Source organism: Hippocampus comes, unplaced genomic scaffold, assembly GCF_001891065.2.
Source record: "Hippocampus comes isolate QL1 unplaced genomic scaffold, H_comes_QL1_v1.1 scaffold335, whole genome shotgun sequence".
Lineage (NCBI taxonomy): Eukaryota > Metazoa > Chordata > Actinopteri > Syngnathiformes > Syngnathidae > Hippocampus > Hippocampus comes.
Window position 1 is genome coordinate 550,592 of NW_017805823.1, and position 19,329 is coordinate 569,920.

Consider the following 19,329-nt stretch of genomic DNA (forward strand, 5'->3'; position numbering starts at 1 on the left):
TTATTGTTGACTTCTTTATATGATTTCAGTCATAATGGCCCTCCAGGGGAAATGGTAACTAAAATGTGGCCTGTGACGAAAATGGGTTTGGCACCCCTGCTGTCGCGTTTCCATCTTCAGTCACTAACAGTTGTATTTCAATTTTGTTTTTTTGTTTTTTTTTGTTGCTGGATGAAACAGATGAGAGACGCAGAGAAACAACAATTTCTTTCAGACATGCTCAGCATGGTAGGAACCATAATTAAAATTTGAAATGCTAACACTTCCCATTTATCACGATTTACCTGTATCTGTAAACTGTTGCATCTCTAATTCTGATTCACTTGTGTGAAATAATGTGAGTTATATCAACCCGAGATGCATAAAATTCAGCTACAAGTTATCGCTGTAGTAATACTGTGTTGATAGGAACTTTTTCTTCTGCCATGAACTGTCATCTTCATGCAAATTAGAATGCTGCGTTTGTCAGTCGATAAGTCAAGAGAGAGAAGAGATGCAGCAGTCAAAAGAGCATTGAAAATGGCTGAACGCCAGCATCGTCATATGGCGGAACTATTTTCGTTGCCAGAACCGCAGCGACAGTTTGTGTGATGCGTTTGAAGCTCTGTGGCATCACCACGAACTTTCTCCAACATCTGAGAACGAGAGACGCGGCAAAATATATTCACATGCTGCAGCCATCCAAAAAGGAGCAGGGAGGTGCGACAAGGGCAAGACTGATTTCTCCACTGAAAACTTTGCCTGGGGGAACTTTGGGTATGCTCAAGAATGCTCAAACAAATGACATTTCATGTCTCAGTCCGTGTCGTATCACATTCAAACTACAATTCTTTCGGTCATTTTGCCAAAACTGCTTGGTCACATTTTCTTGTCCTTTAACAGAATTAAGAAAATACTACACAGATGATTTTGCCGAACAATAATTCATAACTTTTGGGTGATAATTAAGGTTAAAGTTGCAAATTGTGCAATGGTGTGCAATTTGATACGTATCTCGATAAATGGGGTGCAATACGCCTGAAGGACGGTGTATGTGTGTGTGTGTGTGTGTGTGTGTGTGTGTGTGTGTGTGTGTGTGTGTGTGTGTGTGTGTGTGTGTGTACATATGTATGTAGTTGAAGCCGGTCGCCATGACGTGCCACACTGTTGCTGAAGGAAGCCGCATGCCTCTATTTGAGCACTAAGTGAGTGTGTGCCTCAAATGTGAGAAGACTGACATTGTGTGTCATTCTGAAAAGTCAATTACAGTGCTATAATTTTGTATTATTGTTTTGTCCCTATAAAAGATGGTCCCAGAAAGGGGACAAACACCCTCTCGATTAATGTTTATTCCACAACTTCAAACCTGCCTGGAATTATGTATCAAATTAGACAAGCTGGAACACTAAGGCAGTTGAAAGAATAACATAAGCTATTTACACACATTAAAGTCTTATGATGAGCCATTGATGTTGTTGATGGCCGGCTCGCCTCATGAAAACTTTTAATGCTCTGTGACAGTTTCACGACATAATGAGGCAATTTTCCATCCGTGGGCTGCTCTTCTAACAACTCAAATATTGCTCTCAGGCCAATGGCCGCTGCACCACTCATTCCCCACCTATTTTTTTTTCCTTCAACTTATTTACTAGATATGTGCTGAAGGATATTGCGGGTGGCAGTGAATAAATACAGAGTTAAGGGAACTGCAGCCAACCCATGAAAATGTTGTCCAAAAATCTACATGACCTTCTCAGAATAGAATGTGTACATGTATGTATGTATGGATGTGTGTGTATATATATAAAATATGAGACAGAAGCTGTCCCAAGAGCAGACCATGGCTCAATATAACCGTAATGGCACTGCAAACATCATCGAGAACCCCCCTTTCAGTCAAACGCGGCCGTAAATCCCATTAATGTCTGTATTTGAGATAACTGCCTGGCCTTGGATGTCACAGGGACAAAGCTTTCATCCCTCACAAGTTTTATAACAGGGAGAATAGTAGTTTACCATTATGTTCTTCCTTTCTTTTGCTCGCTGTGTTTATTGTATCCAAATGGTGCTTGGTCATCCTCCTTTTCTGGCCAGAGACAGTGTCACCTCCATTCGGTGACCAGGTCGTAGTCCACCAGAACTCCGTATGAATTATGATGTGCTCAATCATTCCTAATCTTGTTACAGATGTTAGTTTGCCCTTGACAGCGACATCAGTTAAAGGAATGCCACTCTGATTTCTCTGCGCTTTGCTCAATCATCCTGTGGATGCTTGTGTGTGATTGTACGCGGACGCTCGGGCTGACCAATTTATCGTCTCTTGATCGAAATTGCAATTTCAGACAACGCAATTAATTACGTTCTTGCCAAAGTTTCAACCCTGAGCATGAGAGAACAGGTAAAGCTAATGCTAATCGCTAAGCTAATGTTGTCGCTCCAGTTACCAGAAATATTGCTTGGCTATATAGTACGCTTTTCGCAGAAGTCTGGCTGGAACCGCGATTAAGCAGAGAGCTGCCAACTATAGGCAGCAAATTAACAGGTCAATTAATAAGTCTCTAGAGAGAAAATAGTCCCGCGAACAGGAACACAATCAGCTTAGAAGCCTCAGAACCAGTTACGTAAGCCAGGACGAGGCATTAGAGGTATAGTTAAGAAATTAATTGTTCATATTCACAATGTATTTGCATTTCTTTGCTCTATTTTGAACCGTAGAATGCTGAGTTATACAAATGATTGGCCTCAAAATAATACATTTGTTTTTAAAATCAATTTTGCTTTGCTAAGGGTGGGCATATGTTAACATGAACATGCAGCATTTCAATGAAAAGAAGCAGAGTCAAAGAAATCTTATTCTTTCAGCCACTGAAATCATTCAGCCCTTCTATACGCCACGTTTTAATTTGATAAACGATGCATTTTTAAGCTGTAACATTGGAGACTTTTTTTTTTACGTCCTGCCTCTGGATCAAATTTAAGCAGTTTATTGTCTTTTGCACAATAATTCTTGGATTTGTGTAGCTTCCTTATGAAATTTGGAGCTAAATGGTCTGATTTCTCGTCACTCGCAAATATCCATGTAGTGTAGAATTAGGGACATAGCAGCACATCCTTGCCGTTTGAAAACAACCATGTATGTCGCATTTGTTTTTTCAAGAGCAAACAGAACATATTTTACAGTGGTAAATAGCGTCTTTGATAACGGTAATAACACAAACCAATGGTAGTATAAAAGCGGATCGATTGTGCCATCTGTTAATGTTGAGTTCCGTTACTTTTTTTTAATTTTTTTTAACTGCAGTCAAAACTGATGCTGAATAGTGGACTAGTTTAGTAACAATAACAAAAGGCAGCGCTTATTTGGTCTGAATTAAAACCAGAGGGTCATTATAAACTGATTTTCTCCCTCCTTTTTATGGTGTGCATTCATCACTACGTGAATGTATTTACAGTGGTTATGTTCATCATATGTCTCACATTCACACAACCATAAAGGCCTTTGAAAAAAAAAAGAGAATGAATTCATGGTTAAAAAAAAATCACAATGTTAAAGAATGAAGTGAGAATATATTTGTAAGTGTTTTATAGGTAAAGCAGAGTTGAATACGTTTTCTTTTCCATCTGGTTCTATTCCTCCACTGTTTACAAACATCATCGGTTCCACAGTGAGACAAAACCTTCGTATGACATGAACTAAAATGATACCGAATGGGTTATCCATGCTATCTCGCACATATTCATGCTTATGGCACAAAATACATCCTAGGCTTATTTAATTTGTCACAATGTTTAATTCATGGACATTTCATACATCACATGCCATCTCGTAGGGAACTTCATTAAAATGTGACACGACTCCACATTCACGTTGAATCTCTCCATGCGCGGTGTTATAGATAACTGCGCGGTGGCTGCACAGGTCTTAATAATGTCTCAAAACTATATATGACGAAAAAAAGCCACATATAGGGTCCAGCTGCCGGTGAGAACGGTGCGGCTTTACCACTTCCACCCTTGCTATGATTTTATGAGTCCCTCGCGAGCCTGCAGGAGGCACGATAGGAGGACGGGATTGTGAAAGATCTAATTAAACAGAGCAATATGAGAGTGCAGTGATCCCCAGCCCTGGACAAGACACAAATCAGTGGCTGTTGACAGTGGGCTGCGGGGCAATTGGGCTTTGCAGTAAAATAAGTACTGTAGCCTGAAGATAACGACCAGCCCTACTTGTCTGCGGTCCCCTGTTTAACTTTGTTTACCGTTTGGGTGTGATGGGTTGTGAATCTCAATCCTATTGCGCAACATATTAAAGTGGATGTTTTTTCTTGTGCACGTAAATGTTTTATTTGTGGTTTCGCAGATTACCTTTTGCCTAAAAAAAAAAAAAAGAGTACATAAGTACATAAGCACAAGCTTTTCTGTCTATAGTGCAACATCTCATGGACAAATTGTTCAAAGTAAAACGTTTTCAGTTCTGTTGAGGAAATACGAGTCTTAATTACTTTTCGCTGTGTTCATCAGCATTCACTTGGTATTGCATCACAATGGAAAATAACGGTCTTCGGGCCACCTGGCGCCAGAGCTCGACTATGTGGTCTCTGAGGACATTGAGTGACCGAGAACAGAGAGGCCTCGGAGTACAATGACGACAGGCTTGATTATGCGGGTACACAGGAAGGTCTCCAGCATTGTTGTGCTAATCATGTTAACGGACAGAAACTGAAGGAAGGGCAGATGCTAGGAAAGGGCAATTGGGGGGTTATGTTATCCTGATCAGGAGGCTACCAATGGGCTTACTCTTGTACTTGTTTTGTTTTTTCTTTCTACAGTTGACACAAATGATTTTCTCAGCCAACGATACTGAATACATTTTTATTCAGCAGGGTATGCCCCACCCCAACCCCCCGTTATCAAAAGCCTACATGCATGACTGTGATTTGACTGAGAAACACTTCATTTTTTTGGGGGGGGGGTGGATTTGAACAGCTAAAAATGGTTAAAAGCAGATTTAATCCTTTGTGATATGTGTGCCGCAGTTCACAGAGTGTCTGCTTAACACAAATCTCTGTAGCATCGCGTACAAGCTCCCAGCAGTTATCAAGAAATCAGTTTGAAAAGCTTTGAGTTTGGAGAGAGGAAAGACTCTGTGGCTTCATCTCATGTGGCGTGAGGCTTATATGGATGACATAAAAGCTAAGCCTCTAATGAGGTTCTCAGTATTAAGTCTTTGAGAATATATATTAACATAACATCATAATTGTATCGATGAATATATTAATCAAGGGCACAAATTACTAGAAAGCAAACCCAAATTACTAATGTGAGAGCATCAATAATTAAATGTTGCCGTTGTTTAACTTGCAGTTTGTCACGTAGTTGGAATTTGTTTAAGATTTGTATATTGTACTATGGGTATGTCAAGTAAAGTAATAAAATACTTAAACGTTTTAAATCTGGACAATTCTTGATGTATTTTAAAAATATATGTTTGAATTCCCGGACTTCTGCATTTTGTCATTATGCTGTGCGTTTATTTAGCATGATATATCACAGGGGTGATTTTAGGATCAAAAGTTTATAGAGGGCTCCGTCCTTTTAGCAATTACCCACAATGCACTACTGGCGGCCATATTGGAGGGCTGTTATGAACAAGCCATACAAGAATAGACTTTGTGTATGGCTTGTTTAGAACAGCCCTCCAATATGGCCGCCGGTAGTGCATTGTGGGTAATTGCTAAAAGGACGGAGCCCTCTATTGGTGCTGGCAATTTTGGCGCGAGAGCACCTCTGATAGGTGAGCAAGAGGTCAGCCACACCCACAAACAATAAGAGTCTCAACAATCATCGGCATCCAGATAATAAGCTAATTGGCTTTATTTGTCATGATTCTGTTTGTGACCAACAGGTGGCACTGTAGGGTTCTCCCTGCTGCTGCACACCTGTTGGTCGTTATGTGATTAGTACCGGTCGTATAAAAGGACTCCCGGCACGACCACTCAGTGTCGGGTTATTGTTGCTGTTTGTTTGCCGGTCATGTTTTGGTTATTGATAGTTTTTTGTTTCAGTCATGGTTTTTGTTTGATACTTTGGATTTGTTTTGTTGTTAGGACTTTGTTTCTTTAGGATTTAATTTTCCGTGTTTTATCAATACACTTCTTCAAGTACACCCTGCTCCTCCCTCCTGCCTGCTTTTTGGGGTCCACCACCACCTCGCAACGTGACATTATTATTCTTACATTTAGTGATTAAGATTGCACGACTGTCTGTGTCTTGTGTGTTTTGTTGTGTTATTTTGACTTCAAGATGGCACCGCAAGAGTGGCTGCCTTTCCAGCAGCTCCTATTTATTTTGTTCTTCTACTTCTTCCTCTCATAACTTAGCTGCTGTGAAGTGGGAATTTCTCCATTGTGAGCTATTAAAGCTTTTCTTATCTTATTAACATGCCAAAAGTGTGCTTTTCTCATTGCATTTAAAATCAGACGTTGGGTGGATCAAACCATTTTTTAGGCAAATGGGGGAGGGGGACTGGATCCATCCGTCCATCCGTTTTCTAATCCGTTTATCCTCACAAGGGTCGCGGGGGGTGCTGGAGCCTATCCTAGCTGTCTTTGGGCAGGAGGCGGGGGACACCTTGAACCGGTTGCCAGCCAATCTCCGAACTGTATATTTGTTGACAAAATGTTACTTTTCGACAAAGCACTGTGTGGTTTTAACTACAGTTGTTGTCCTGATCTGATCATGTGATCGGAAATCTGGGCCCATTAGCTGATTTTCAACGGATCTGACCTGCTGCAAAAGATTAGATTTTAAAAATTTTCTCGCATTCTAAAGTCAAGAATGAAATGTGTTTACATGATTTGAACAACTGCTTATTTAAAGCTACATAAAATATTAGCATGTTGGAATAAATTTATTTACAAAAAAACAAAACGAGATAAGACACTTTGGGTATGCTCTATTTTTCTTTGCAATGCTTGATGGAGACTTGGTATTAGCAGGTGCAAATGACTCCGACTTGGGTGCAAAAACTGTGTTTGGTTCATTTCTACTTTTAACATTAATCTCGCTTGTTAAAAATGTTTTTATAAATAATTAAACCTGAGTTTAGTCACGTTAGTGATCTGGTGAGTGATAATTTGGACACATGACATCCATGAATTATGCCTAATGGTGTCCTTTTAAACAAATCTTGTAGGTGTTTTTGTTTTGGTCACAGCAATATGACATTAGTTCTGTATATGTTAGTGTACATTTTGGTGTGTGTTGTCTTGTGTCCATATTCCAGGGACACATCTACTTCACAGTTAGTTGATGCTTGTTCTGAGGCTATACGCTCCCTTAAAAGTACTTTGTATTTTGACTGAATTTTTCCTTATCCAGAAAAGGCATGAAAGTGTCCAAATTGATTTTCTTTCACTTCTCATTTTAGGATCCTACATGTTGATCAACTCCTCGCAGCATGCAGCGGGACATTGCGCTCAGCTGCTGCTGCAGAGTTTGAGTGAAAACGACACACACTGTGTCCAGTTCAGCTACTTCCTGTACAGCCGCGATGGCCACAGTCCAGGGACCCTGAAGGCGTACGTGCGTGTCAACGGCGGCCCGTTGGGCAACCCGGTGTGGAACACGTCGGGATCTCACGGGAAGCAGTGGCATCAGATGGAGCTGGCTGTCAGTACCTTCTGGCCAAATGAATATCAGGTAAAGATGGCGATGATGGTGTTCTTTTGCTTTTTGACACCATCGATCTATTACTTACATTTTTTTCAGTGTTGATTTGATGTTTGGTTTTGTCAGATGCTGCAATTCATGTTTGGAGGATCAGGTCAAAAATTGGTCTTCGGTGGCTTTTTGCCTACGGGCAGTGGTGGGACGTAATGAAGTACAAATAGTACAATAGAGTAGGGTTTGTAGATTTTTCAGGTATCGGTACTTTTACTTGAGTATTTTTCGGACATCTTTTACAAATATCTGAATTTCCTATTCCTTACTTTGACAAAATACCTGTCGGCGTGTTCGTTTTTTTTTTCCAACCTCTGGAAAAGATAGCTGAGAAAAGCAAGATGTAAATTCACGATCTGTACTTTTACCTAAGTACAGAGTGTAAAGACTCTTGCCATCCCTTATATTTTAATGTGACATTTATTCATTCACTAAGGTGTCAAATTCCCTTTCTTTCACGTCAGTTGTCATGACAGAGATGTTATGAAAATAAATCTATTCGCTTGCTGTCAATTCTCTTGCTACCACCCTTGCTATATTCTTATATGGTTGGATCAGTCATGATGGAAGAGACTTGGATGGCTTTCCATCCAATAGGGCTAACTGTCAACAAGTATCATCTGGTTTATATCTGCTTGAATGTGTTTGTACGTCACAGAAAAAGTCACTAATGAAACACAAATCTCATCAATCCCCTATAAAAATGTTGAGCGTAAAAGGCATTGCTCCGGCGGTTCATTCAACCGCTTATTCATACTCATACAGAATGTACCTAACTGTGATTTTTACCCTGTCAAGTCTAATGACAGCCAGCTACAATAATGCTCATCATGCTTCAGAGCCTATTTATAATATTGATTTATTGGCTGGCCTTGAATGCGTGTCGCAGATTTTCCTGTTGCTTTGCAGATGGTTTGTAAAGCGCTTTCAAAGTTTATCCATCATTTGATTCAATTGAATTTTTCTGCAAACTCAGTGGAACTGTCAAAAAGCAATTAAGTTGAGTAGTGTGTATTTTATCATGAACTGTCAGCGGCTGTAACTTAATTGAATTGTGTTCAACCCTGCAAGAACTGACCTTCACTTTGTAAATAGTAGTTCCTTGTACAAACAGGGGCAAGATTTAGAGTGACTCTTTCCCATCCCGTAGCCTGACAATGAGATAAAAGGTGTTTCTGATGGACATGGACAAACACGTTGAACAACGCTGTGATTTCCGAAAACTTGTCTACCCAGAAATTCGAAATAGTTTTTTTTTAAATCTTGAAGTTCTTGTCATGTAAAAAATGTTTAATTCAAAAAGACACAGCGTCTTAGACGGAGAGGCCCAGTGTTATGAGTAGAGGTGGGTGGAGTAGCAAAATATTGTACTCATGTCGCAGTATTATTACTTTAAAATAGTTAGTTAGTTAGTTAGTGCTCCAGCGAAGGTCCGGGGGTCCCGTCCCTGTGCGTTGAGCCGACCAGATGAACCAGGTTTTTCCAGTGCCGGCGGTCTTGTGCCAGCTGTTCTGCATCCTCCACAGCAACGCCTTGTTGTTGGAGGTCGCCCGCAACGACGTCGAGCCATCGAGTGCGGGGCTTCCCTCGTGGTCGTCTCCAGCCTGCGGCCTTTGGGTCGAACTGAAGAATGGCTCGTGTCGGATGGTCTGGTGGGAGACGAAGGACATGGCTCTCTGCGTTGCTGTAGAGCAGCTTGAACAGGGCTATGATCTTGGGTGGTGCTCCGAGGGCTTGGAGGATGTTCCATAATGAGGAGTGGCAGACGGTGTCAAAGGCGGCCTTCAGATCGATGAATCCGATGTAGAGATGGCGGTCTTTACGGAATTCACGGGTCTTCTCGATCAGCAAACGAACTTTAAAATAAGACTCCGGTAAAAGTAAAAAGTAATCCTCCAGATAATTACTTGAGTAAGAGCAAATAAATATTAATTGAAAAGACTCCTCAAGTGCTGAGTAACTGGTCAATAACTTTTGAAGTTTATTTTATCCCATCACACAAATAAATAAATACATAAAAACAAACAAAACATTATTGTGCACATTCAGCCCTTGTCCACCAATATCATTGTAACTCAGTGATTTCAAACATATGGCCCACGGGCCGGAACCGGACCCCAAGGAGGCTCAATCAGGCCCGCAGAATAATTTAAAAGTGACAAAAATGCATAAAAGACACGGAATGACATTTTTTAATAAGGTGCAATCATGGAATATCCGCTCAGGGGCTTGTTTTGATCGGAGTAGAAGGCAACATTGTTTTGATCAGAGAAGAAGACAACAGCAGCCTCAGTCTGACACTGAGACAGACCCACCACAGCAGATGCTATCAAGGACATGTAAATACTTTATTCTTTACACATTTAATAGCACTCTCCTTAGTTTGTAAAGTGTAGGCAGGAATTACATTTAGATTTTATATGCACATGTGTAAATGGTTTAAAAATTCCTTTCTTTATAAGTCTCATTTAATCTTAAAGTGCATTACTACTGTATATTTTTTAATACCAATTGATAAAGTTGTGTGCCTTCCCGCAATGTGTCAGTCACATTAGATGTTGATATTTTGAAGGGCCTGAAACTTCCACATGTTGGTCAGATACAGACGACAGCTCATTACGAATGTGTTATGTTTGTTTTATTGTATTGTGAACATGGGCTTAATGTGAGGGCTGTTCTATTTCATGAGACTGAGAGTCACATGCCTCCACTGAGTCGTGAGATGTGTTCTTAAAGGCTTAGTCCAACATTTCAGAACAAATGGTGATTAGTTTCACGAAGAATGAACGAGAGTACCCAAGCTACTGTTTGCAAATTAGAGAAGCAACATATCAGGCCAATCAGACGCTATTGATGTTTGTGTTTGCGTTCGCTGCTGTGCCAGTATAAAAAAAGGATCAGATCAATATTCACCCTTCTATTATTTTACCAGCGTGGAGGTACATGGAGCTCGAGCCTTTCCGACCTGTCATTCGAGGATGGACAAATCCTGATTCTGTAATAGGATCGGATCAATATTTCATTTTGAAAGTATTATCAGTTCGTCATATGCATTGTGAAATGTACATTATTCAAGGGAGCTGGTGCCTGGCTAAGAAGTGGGGGTATACACTGGACAGATTGGTCGCATTTTGCGGGGCTGACATTTTGAGACTGATAAAACGTGTGCAGTCACTTCCAATGATTTTGATCAAATCTGTTTGTGGTTTTCACGACGGCGATGGAAGACAAATGCCATGAGATGCATATCAATGTGGTCATGACGAAGAACGTGTATTTGACTACATTTCTATGATGATGGGGAGAATCACATTCAATTAACTATTTATTAGTACTATAATTCCTTTTTTTTTATTAAGGCGCAGTTGTTGTCTGGTATGGATTGACAAGTTTGAGTGCACCCAAAATATGTCTGTACTGTATTACTTTGAGATGGCAGACCAAGAACATATTTTCCACATATTAAAAATTAACATAATCAACATTATTGTATAATTATACATAATTTTGACGTGTTCTGTGAGTATGAAAGTCTTTGTAAAACTGCTACTCAATGGCTCCTGCAGTCAGACTTCCAGAGCTTCATAAATTGGCTTAATAAGGTGTCAGGGAAATGGCCGTGCCTCTTATTTTAACAATAATAATTGTCCATACACCACTTAATTTGTCTTTGCATGGCATCAGCAGTGTGAATCGCCCCATCACTGCAATGCCCTTATTAAATATTTTAATAGCTGTTGCTCTTGTTAAAGATCACCTCAGTGGATCCGGAGCTGAGCTGTGATCACTCTCTTGCAAAATGGTCGTTTTCTCAACATGTCAAGACAGCTCTGACTGCATTAATCATATGCTGATTAGGGATGCACCAATAACCGGCATAAGGCTATCAGCGGTTGTAAAAAATCTCCAATACCACATGCACCGATACCACATAACCAGTGTGTTGGAGGTAACTACCTCCATGCATCGCTGTGTCCGTTTCATCTTACTTTCTTTGTTTTTAATTTTCACACGTTTGTCGTGTAGTTCATGCTGTTGTTGGTCAGTGTAGCCACCATTCATGTGTACACTCGGCAGCTAGTAACTGCTGCGCGTGTCCTTCCGACATATTTAGTGATAAACAAACCACAAAAAAAGTAGAACTGTTTATTTCTGTGCAGTATTATAAAGCTGATTAGAAGGAGAATTAACATTTTTATTGGAATGCTTTAGTTAACACACACTATAGATCACAGTTGTAATGATTCATTTCGTTTTATTTTGTAAAATGTGATTTATTATGTTATTATATTGCAAGATGTAATGGTTTTATCAAGCATCAGCGAGTACTCAAATGATACTGGTAGTCATCTGTGTTGTTGCTAGTTGAGTTTCCTCTGAACAATGTTTGGCTTTGTGGTCTGAATTATTTTTCTCTTGTAGTTATGACTTCTTTGAGACAAACCCACTCAAGGTACCTAGTGAGTCAGAATTGTTCCAGGGCTGCCAATTCAGAGGAGGATGATTAAGATGAGGAGTGTAAATCTCTTAAGACTGGGCAAATACTACTATCTTTGAATAAAACAGCTCAATCAGTTCAATGGGCACGCCACAAAATAGTATTTATATTTTGTGCGCTAGTGCCTTTGTCTCCAAAGTTTTAGAATGTTTGTAACTTGAAAATCTTCCCTTCGTCAAACTTTGTAAAAAGCCACATGTCGTTGGCGTCACAGCTCTGTCAGTGTTTGCCACCCTCACACTTCTGAGGTGTTGCATAGGCTTTCGCAATTTAAACATCATCATCACATATCAACACACCGTATTAAAAGGCGAAGTGTCATTTATGGCTGCTATTTCTGTATTTAACACATACACAAGACACATTGTATTGTTGGATGGAGGCATGGTAAAACGTGCGCTAGCTTAAACAATACGGGAGCATGCATGCACGCTAGCTTATGTTTTTAAAAAGGCAGTGAGAGCAAAACTGAGTTTGGTTGTACTTTATTGAAGTCTTTAACAAGTATTCACAATGTTTTTGTATCAATCCTCATTATCAAATCCATCAAAGTCCGAATCTTGTGTATCTGAAATGAACAGCTGGGCAAGTTCACAATCAAACACGCCAGGTTCCGTTGCATCATTGTCACTCAGTCTCATTGCCATGCGGCAACTTAGAAATCATGGCGGCTTTTGGGTCAGCTCGAACAACCGTGTAAGCAGACATGTAAACCCAAGTATCTTCAATCCATTCACAAATTCAAGATAATTGAGTAAATGTGATTTGGTTCAATATACAGTATGTAATTCTTCTTTAAACTCCTTCAGTTAGCTGCCACTTTAACTACCACTCATAACTCAGTTTGTTTGCACACAACAGCAGTGACCGAAAAATCAGCCATGTGATGTTTCGCACCTCAAAACTTGTAGGTCACGATACCATGATAGAATGCTTTCACATTGTTCTTGGATGGAATCAACAGTACCTTTATTGGTTGCTGACAAGTAATTGACTCACTTTCACCTTGGTTGTTTCAAGAGCTGATTAACCAACAATCAATTTAATACAACTGAATATTATACTATAGAAAATTACACCCATATCTCCTTGTATTTGTCATCTGGAGCTTTCCAAAGTTCTCCCCCTTTTCACTATGCATTATGTATTTCAGTGATTTATTCTGTGAAAATATTAAGATCACCTTGAAAAGTTTGACCAGAAAATGCATTTGGGATAGCATGCTGCTTTTCCCCACTTTGTCGGCCTTTCAACTACCAGGAGAATCTTCCTATCAAATATTTAAGATGTTATCCAGCCCTCCAAGTTTTCCAATAGACGGGCTCTCTTCACGGTTAAACGTTTCTCACGTTCGATGCTTTACACTGGGCATTTCTTTTTTCCACTCGTTGATAGTACTTCAATTTCATAGGGCAAACATGTTTGTTCAGATAAAGTCGGATAAAAGAAGGTTTCTCTCAGGGAAATGCATCATATCAAGACAGAAGTTTTGAGAAAAATTCACTGATGAGTTGCAAGCAGGTATTTGAAGCTGCTGGTGTCTCTGAAGTCCCCAAAACTCGAGATGCAGGATCCTCCAAAGACAAGGATGCAATGTCCACAAAGGAAGTGAATGACTGATGTTTTGTTCTGAATTAATGGAGAAAGAGAATGTAGGGCCATTTAGCATGCCTGAAGGTGTCAGAATGACCTCTGTAAGATATGTGGAGTCTCTAACTGACCATTTCCTGGCATGGCCTTCCGCAGTAAAATAATCATCATGAAAGACAACGCGTCACCCGATGCTGCTAAATATACCACTGAAGCTTTCGCTGAGAATTTCATGACGCGGCCACTATAATCCCCTGACCCCAACCTAATTGAGCACCCAAAGCGCATCTTTCAACGGGAAATATATTACGTTGGAGAAAAGTCCAATTGTACACAGCAACTTGGGAATGCCACTGCATGCAACCTTATAAGAGATACAGGTAGGAACTATACATGGACTCACAAGTTCGATTGATGAGAGCGTTGTTAAAATTTGTTATCGGAGAGGGGTCCTGAAGTGAACGTGCGACTTCATTGGTTAAAAAAAAAAAAAAAAAAAATGGGGTTGGAAAACATTGTGTATGTATTACACACACACACACACACACACACACACACACACACACACACAGACACACACACCCTCCATGGTCGCTTTGCCGAATTAAAATCGCAATTATGATAGACATTAATGTTGTTGCATACAATTTCTAATAAAGTCAAATTAGTTAGGTGGGCACTTCTGCATTTTGTTGTTTATTTTTTTATGAAGTTATCTTCATCAATGGCCCACTCAGAAGGAAAGACAACTGCCTCATCTTATCAGGAGGAAAAGCACCTTATTTCCTCCAATAATAGCCAGAGATGTTTATTTACCGGACTGTAGAATGGACTTGACGTTGATCCATTAGCCGAACCGCTTAGCCCCGCGAGGGTCGCGGGCGTGTTGGAGCCTATCCCAGTAGACGGTACGTTCTGAACTGATGGCCAGCCAATTGCTGGGGCTAGACATTTATTAGAGACCCATTTAGCCAAGCACCCTCACTCTCCATTTTTATTCTTTAGCTTTCAATTCAGCAGGAGGCTCTGCACTTGCTTTGGTCTTTATATTGTTTTTAACTTGCTATTTGATTTTGATCTGTGTACAGCACGTTGTGACAGCAGTCGTTGTTTTTAAAGTGTTTTATGAATTCAAATGAGTTGAGGGAGTTGGAGCATACCAAATTGTACTGCTGTTTGGAAGTATGATGATAAGAAAGGTAATTACAGCTACAAACTGGACCACTTGTTTTGTCGTCTTCTGAGAGGGAAAGGGCATCTCCTTGGGGAGAGGATTTATGTGCTCAAGTGGACCTGGCGACGAAAAGAGAGACATTTCAATCAGAATTGAAGCTGCTGTTTGTGGAAATGTAGTAAAGTTGCTGAAACGTTTCAAAAAACCCCCACCAGATTCTCAGTCTGTGATACATACTGCTTTTTACATGATGGCTCCCGTCACAATAACCTCTACTTACGGCTCGGACAGTCAAAAAGTTGCTGCCAAAGATTTGTAAATGATTAAAATCATGCCAGCGTTGTCTGAAAATGTTTCCCTCTTTGTGCTGGGCCTGTGGCTATGAAAATACCCCTCAGCAAAACTGAGTTGTTTTTTTTTTTGTTGTTGTTGACGATATTGGCGATACTGTCTTCTACCCGCTGGCATTTTGCTGTCTGAGCAGATTGACTTGGACACATGGCCTTTCGTCGAGATTATTGAGTTCGGAATATATCTATGGCAGGTCTTATGTTGGGTGAAAGAACCTGCGTCTAAGGCTGTTTCTAGTCTGGAAAGTAAAAAGAATCATCATGTTTTCTGAGCTTAAAAGTTTCTCTTTTGATGTGTATGCATAAATTCTCCTCCAAGCCAACATTACGGGCGAATATAACGTGTTTCCAAAATGTTATTCAGGTCAGTCATTGAAAAAGTTTGCTTGATTAGTCAATGATGGCTGCATTTCTCTTAGTAGAGAGTCAAATAACAAGTCATTCGAATAAAACAGGCTTATGAAGCATCCCAGTGGATTTGAAGAACAATTTGGAGGTTGCTCATTGAAACAAAGGCAAACTGTGTTTCCTGTTTAATAACGTTCCTCTTTTATTGTTTTGTTTTTTTTGCACCGCATTCCGAGTTCAAGTCACATGATTTTAAGCATCTGCCAATACTGAGTCATGATCCAATACCTCTGCAATGCAATGAAGAAAATTATTTTATTCTTTTTTTCATTTCTTCTACGTTGTTTTGGCGGTTGGTAAATACTTTTTGATGCATTACTACCACCTTCTGGCCGCTGGCAGTATTTGACCATTAGTATTTGTGTTCCTCCCCCCCAAAAAAAAAGTAAGCGCAATTGGTGAATTAGGATTTTGGGTGCAGTCCAAGATCTAGTTTTAATATATACAAGTTGCACATGAGTATAAGTCAAGCCAAAGTATGAAAAAAAGTGGAACATAAATCTATGGTACGTTCAGTCAGAAAAACATGAAATTAAATAGACACCATAATAATAAGAGTAATATTCTCTGTGACTTGCAAAGGTCGTCCATATACACATCTAAAAATAAAATAAGTGATTAAAGTTGACGTGGAGATAAATTATGTTATTTCATATATTGCAGTCTGTCTCTGCTTTGGATGAAATGACTTTTGCCTCCATTAATTCTTTTGACCCTGCCCTGCATGCACAGAGAAAATGGTTTTCAAATTGGATTTCTCTTCAGATTTCTGCCACTTTTTGGGAACTTTCTCTTCACGATCTCATTACTATGTATAATTGCACTACATCCCTGCAATTATAATATGAATAATTTCATCTTTAGAAAAAGCTTGAAAATTGTATCTTTTTAGACACCAGATTTACAGGTGACAATTGCAACTCCAAGAGCGCCGCTAAAAAGTCTTAACCGACTATAGATAAACAGATCCATGCCACATGATATGCTTTGGATCACAAGCGTTTCCTTAGATAGATTGTTGAATCGTGACAAATTCACTGTTTGTTTGTTTTTTTGTTTTTAATCCTACTTCCCACATTAGGGTCTCAGTGAAAACTTTTCTTTTCAAGGTGGAGAATGAATGTAAAAACTCCCTCAATGAGTTTGGTATCATTATTGCTACAATGATACAGAATGTACCCACGACAATAAACTTCATTGGTTTTATTTGAAGGTTTTGTGACTGCATATCCCTGAGCAGATTGGGCTCTCGTTTACGACTCATTTTAGCAGGCTCCCCACACATATGAAGGATAGTTTGGTTGTGTGTATGAGGCCATGGTATAAACGTCCGAAGCCAGAGGGACTAGCTACAATGTAATCATTCGGTCAGAGGATTATGTGAAACAATAAGTCCAAGCCAGTCTTTCGATCAAACGTATGGAAACCTGTCCTTGGCTCTTGGAAAAAACAAAGATCACCCTTATCTCTCATAACTCTCTCTATTATTGAGAATGGTGATTTGATATTGATTGGCTTTCACCAAACTCAGTGTTCCATAGGATAGTACAGACATTTGTCCTCCCTTGCGTCATGTGGCCCCCGTGCAGCTGCACGACGCGCTGTTCTGGCTTCACAGCAGCCTTTGCTCAGGATGTAAAATGACTCATGCGCCACATTGTGTGCTTGCTGATAAAGCTATTATTTCCCTTGGCCCTGCGGACTCGGGCAAAACTTATCCGTCTCTGTTTTCTGGCTTATTTTCTTCTCTCGTTTTCTGCTGCCGTGTTTGGGGTCAACAGATGTACAGCAAAGTTTTAATGGGCTTGTTTGTAATTAATGCATCTGCCACCAAAGGGGAAAGGAAGCGACGGAGAGTGGTGGTTGTCAATTGTCCTTTGAAAATGGCTGTCGCGCCAATGTAAAAGATGCCCTGGGTGTTGTTAAAACCCACTCATCGTGTCTTCATGTTTCACTTTTTGCAGGTACTGATCGAGGCTACTGTTTCCACGGAGCGACAGGGGTACATTGCTATCGATGACATCATGGTGCTCAACTATCCCTGCTGTAAGTGACACCTCTGACAATAAGTTGCAAACACAGAAGGTTGCTGAAGGGGGGGAAGAAAAAAAAAAGATTTAACGGTTTTGGAGGGGAGAATGTACTTCAAAGCACCATGAAACATAAATAGGATGAAGAAAAGTCATGGTTGATCATCCTGGTTATCCCGAGGGATGCTGCAACAACGGCTGCTATTAAAACATTTTGAAGGCCTCGTGTGACGGTGAGAGACGCCCGCTTTCATGATCTCTTGTTAGGCTGTCAGTGGTGGGAGCTTTAGGTCATATGTCTCTTTTCAAAGCCTTGGACGGATTTTATAAAAATGTGTCTCCTTACACTTGGTGGCTTGTTGTGCCCGAGGTGAGGAAGCAAAGGCACCAGTTCAGTGTGCTGTCAGCCCTGTGGGGACTTGGTGTGGAACATTCTTTCGGAGCCTTGAGCCCTGGATGTGCTCTCTCAGGGTCATTGTGTCTCTCTGTACCGCTGAATGTGAGAGTTCTTGTCAGCTCATGCGCACATTCATCAGCTGCGCTTGATTTGGGGTGAACTGCTCTCAGAGATTTGTGTTGTAAGATTCAGTGTTATCACTCAGTATTGTTCACAGTTACAATAAACCGAACACAGGGTTCCACTTTTGTTTTAATCGGTAAAGAAAAGCAACAGCTTGGTTGACACTCTCTCCGCTTGCTACTACCGCAGTCCCCGCATCTCGTTCCTCTCTGTGACCACAGATGGTCTTTTGAAGGCACCCACTGTGGCAATTAAACAGTTAAGAATCTCATCAAGACCTGTGCATGCCTCGCAATGTGGCGGACATCCAGTAAACAGGATTTGGCAGCACACACTGTGAGTGAGAGAAGAAGTAAGATGAAATCCAAGAGAAAAGTCTCTGTCAAAAAAAAAAAAAAAAAATCGCTGATCAAGTTCACTTTAGTCAATTCTCTGCCAAACATAACTTTTTAGACACTTTTTATAGTAGGGTTTTACAATTGCTTACTTTTGTCCGGGTACTCCGGTTTCCTCCCACATTCCTAAAACATGCATGGCAAGTTAATGGAACACTCTAAATTGTCCTTAGCTGTGATTGTGAGGGTGAGGGTTTTGTTTGCCTATGTATGCCCTGCGATTGGGCTGGCTGCCAGTTCAGGGTGTACCCCGCACATGGCCCGAAGACGGCAGGGATAGCCTCTAGCACACCCGCGACCATCGTGAGGATAAGCGATTTGAATAACGGTGGATGGTTTTAATGTTTTCGCAGCAATTAGTGCAGAGGACAATTAATTCAGAAGTGACTAATTTGTGTCGAAATGGCACAATGTGTAGTGTACCTAAACAAGGTCTAGAAGTCACCATATTCTTGATGTGCTATAAAGAGCGCACGGTGGTGAGTGAGAAATGAACACTAGCCTCTCCCTTATGCTGCGGCTTCACGGTTGCTCTGCCATCTTCTTCTGTCGCTCATCAGGAGTGACAAGTCGACACGTCCTACCCGATTTCTCTGACATGGCAGGCCGGGCGGCTGGCATTTTCACACGGTGATTTGGTTTAGCAGGGCTCTCTCCTCACTG

At 40.5% G+C, this 19,329-nt stretch overlaps 1 protein-coding gene across 4 annotated transcripts in view; it reads left to right on the top strand.

Annotated features, from left to right (window-relative positions):
• The window catches only part of ptprub (protein tyrosine phosphatase receptor type Ub), a 185,520-nt gene that overhangs the window by 84,196 nt on the left and 81,995 nt on the right, over positions 1 to 19,329 (top strand). For all 4 annotated transcript variants that reach the window (XM_019886396.1, XM_019886398.1, XM_019886397.1 and 1 more), the window contains exons 3-4: positions 7,409 to 7,680; positions 17,686 to 17,767. In XM_019886396.1, the coding sequence (XP_019741955.1) occupies positions 7,409 to 7,680; positions 17,686 to 17,767 (354 nt within the window). The remainder of the gene's footprint in view (positions 1 to 7,408; positions 7,681 to 17,685; positions 17,768 to 19,329) is intronic.